A 2,549-nucleotide genomic window follows, 5' to 3' on the forward strand; every position below is an offset into this window, starting at 1 on the left:
TGAAAATGGTGTACAAGCCACTCGAATTACTGACCTGGAGCGTGAAATTCTCGATCTTGAGCATGACAACGCTAATCTTCAGCAAACCGTTACTCTTCAAGGCAATCAAATTGCCGGTCTGGGTGCCCAAGTCGCTGATCTATTAGCACGAATGGCCAGACTTGATGGACAACTGAATCCAGATCAAACACCACCGTCCTCACGTTCGGTTTCACCACAGCCAATTCCGCTCCCATGTCTACATCATCCAACAGGGATAAATATCCCATGTGACAAATGTTTCCTGGAAACGCAAATTCTACCTCAGTTTAATATGTAAGTAATGAAATATTTTATGAATTTCATCATCAGTTCGGGCTCTAAATCATTTCCTATTTCAATTTTAAGGATAAACGGTATCCATGCTCGACTGAGATGAATGACGGACGAAGTTTGTTTAAGTGAAGGTATTTAATATTGATATTGTTATTGATACATTTGTAGTATCGATCTAATTTTCCTTTGAACATCATTTTTATCAACAGTGTAAAAAACTGACGATGCCCCTTGAAATCGAGTGCCTGAGCCGAAAACGAAGATGTGTTCCAAGCATCAAATGTATATTAACTTGTATAGATATGTTTAAGTTCATTTGCCTTTCTATAATAGCATAATTTTACGACAAAAAATGACAAAACAAAATGTGTTCGGTCGATAAAACTGAAGGTAGATTGAAAGAAATAAAAAAAATATACAAAATTCCAATGAAATAACACAATTTTTATTGTATGGTTTTCTCTTTTTCATTGAAAATATATGTTTTTTCATGGTTTGAATCTCTTGAATTTATCAACATATTTCTGTGATTTGATTCAGTTGCACAATCTCCTGTTTTTTATACAAAATGAAATGTTGATTCGGTAGAGAAGAAATAGTCAGAGAGCAGTTCATTCAAACTTGAATCAGAGTGCTATTTCGATCGTACCAAGTCTTAACATTAGCTGGCAGCTCCTTGGCAGTTAAATTCAATTGTTTCAACGTGCTGAACACGGCAATATCACAAACATTGTTCGAATCGCCACCGAATGCCGTTTGTGTGTTGAGCCGTTGCGACAAACGCTTTAAAATGGACAAACGATGATCTTTTTTTGCTGAAGCCAATACCAATTCATACACCAAATCGAATAGAGCATCAATTTCCAGTTGCGCTTGAATCGAACCGGCACCAATGTTACCGAATTCAGACGGTCCAATCCGAAGTAAATATCGTAGAATGTTTGCTTCAGCTGAAATTGGAATGAATGTACCTGGGGCACAAACCAAATCCGTGGTCGGAGTATCTTTCCAAATCAATGACACATTCAGTGTTGGAACCGTTGAGTTTACTTTGAATGCACTAGCACGACTGACAAACGCCTGATTTTGTGCTGGTAATTCTTTGACACTTGAATGCGTGTAACATTCAATCACTAAATTCAATCGGTTCGTCCACAATGTTTGCAAACCCAAAAATGAGTACGGAATATTGGCTGCATTCACATGGATCACCAGTTGTTGAAGGTATTTTTCCTGTAATCGAAAAAAACGGAAATGATTGACGGAATTGAAACGGAATTTCTCCATGGTTGCAAATTATGTCACATTTACATCAATGGGCTTAATCACAGGAGCGGCTTTCTTCTGCATTTTCTTCTGCTGCACAGGCTTTTCAGTCACGCCCAATTTCGATTGCATTTCATTAAGCTTCAATCGCAGTTGCTCCAATTGCTTTATAATTTCTGATTGACGCGCTTGCAAAGAACTCAAATCATTTCCATTTGATGCCTGAAAAATTCAAGGGATTTCTCTTTTTAGAACATACTCTCTACATTGACATAAAACTATATTCACTAAATTGATTCGTTCGATTGAGAATTTGATTGAAAGTATCAAATGGATCATTTGTTTGAATTTGATGGAATATACAAATAACCTTGAGGAATTTCTCAATCTGTTGTTTAACGTCCGGCAGAGATTTAGTACTGAGTTGTTGACTTACAGCATCGGTGAATCCATTCGTCAGTTTTGCATTCGATGATGATGATGACTGTGAGTCGTTTGCGCCGAATTCGCTGATATTCTTCATTTTGTACATACAAGTCGGCCAATCCACCTGAATACTTGATCGGTCGAAAATCGGTTTAATTTCATACATCTTATTGCCTTCGTATCGGATAACCAAAGTGATTCTGTTCTCTATTGCTTCTGCTGAAATGAAATTCGAAATGAATTAACCTTTTATGTTGGACTATTTCTAAGAAAAACACACATTTTTCATATGCATTCTGAATGAAAAATAGCAAGCACCAGCGAAATTAGACACTTACAAATTCTAAAAATATTATGAAATGCACCACAAAAAAGAAATATTCGGAACACAATGTGCTGATGAAACTTTTTTACTATTTTTTTAACATTGTCGCAACCGTGTGTGTCAATCGGAGTGAAGTTAGTTTGACACTTCGAATGTCATTTTTTTGCAGATTGAATTCAAAATTTGAATACACACGAACAGATTTGGGCTAATAAAA

General features: G+C 36.4%; 1 protein-coding gene and 1 long non-coding RNA gene across 4 annotated transcripts; one reads left to right on the forward strand and one right to left on the reverse strand.

The window, feature by feature from the left end:
* Positions 1-6: 6 nt before the first annotated feature.
* On the forward strand, positions 7-698 carry LOC129577593 (uncharacterized). Its single transcript, XR_008689022.1, has 3 exons — positions 7-315; positions 388-446; positions 525-698. It is a non-coding gene; the product is annotated as an uncharacterized LOC129577593 (long non-coding RNA).
* A 40-nt stretch (positions 699-738) lies between these two features.
* On the reverse strand, positions 739-2,549 carry LOC129577592 (probable aminoacyl tRNA synthase complex-interacting multifunctional protein 2). Of its 3 annotated transcripts, none has more exons than XM_055464948.1 (4): positions 2,288-2,549; positions 1,952-2,226; positions 1,627-1,803; positions 739-1,548 (listed from the first exon to the last, which is right to left on the reverse strand). In XM_055464948.1, exons 2-4 carry the CDS (start codon positions 2,171-2,173, stop codon positions 931-933), a joined length of 1,017 nt encoding a protein of 338 aa, XP_055320923.1. In that variant the 5' UTR covers positions 2,174-2,226; positions 2,288-2,549; the 3' UTR covers positions 739-930. The 3 variants fall into 3 exon arrangements, with proteins under 3 accessions (XP_055320923.1, XP_055320922.1, XP_055320924.1); XM_055464947.1 differs by having other exon boundaries at positions 2,346-2,545; XM_055464949.1 differs by having other exon boundaries at positions 2,018-2,226; positions 2,346-2,526.

Source organism: Sitodiplosis mosellana, unplaced genomic scaffold (assembly GCF_009176505.1).
Source record: "Sitodiplosis mosellana isolate CC-2019 unplaced genomic scaffold, AAFC_SMos_1.0 Smas_scaffold_6197, whole genome shotgun sequence".
Classification (NCBI taxonomy): domain Eukaryota; kingdom Metazoa; phylum Arthropoda; class Insecta; order Diptera; family Cecidomyiidae; genus Sitodiplosis; species Sitodiplosis mosellana.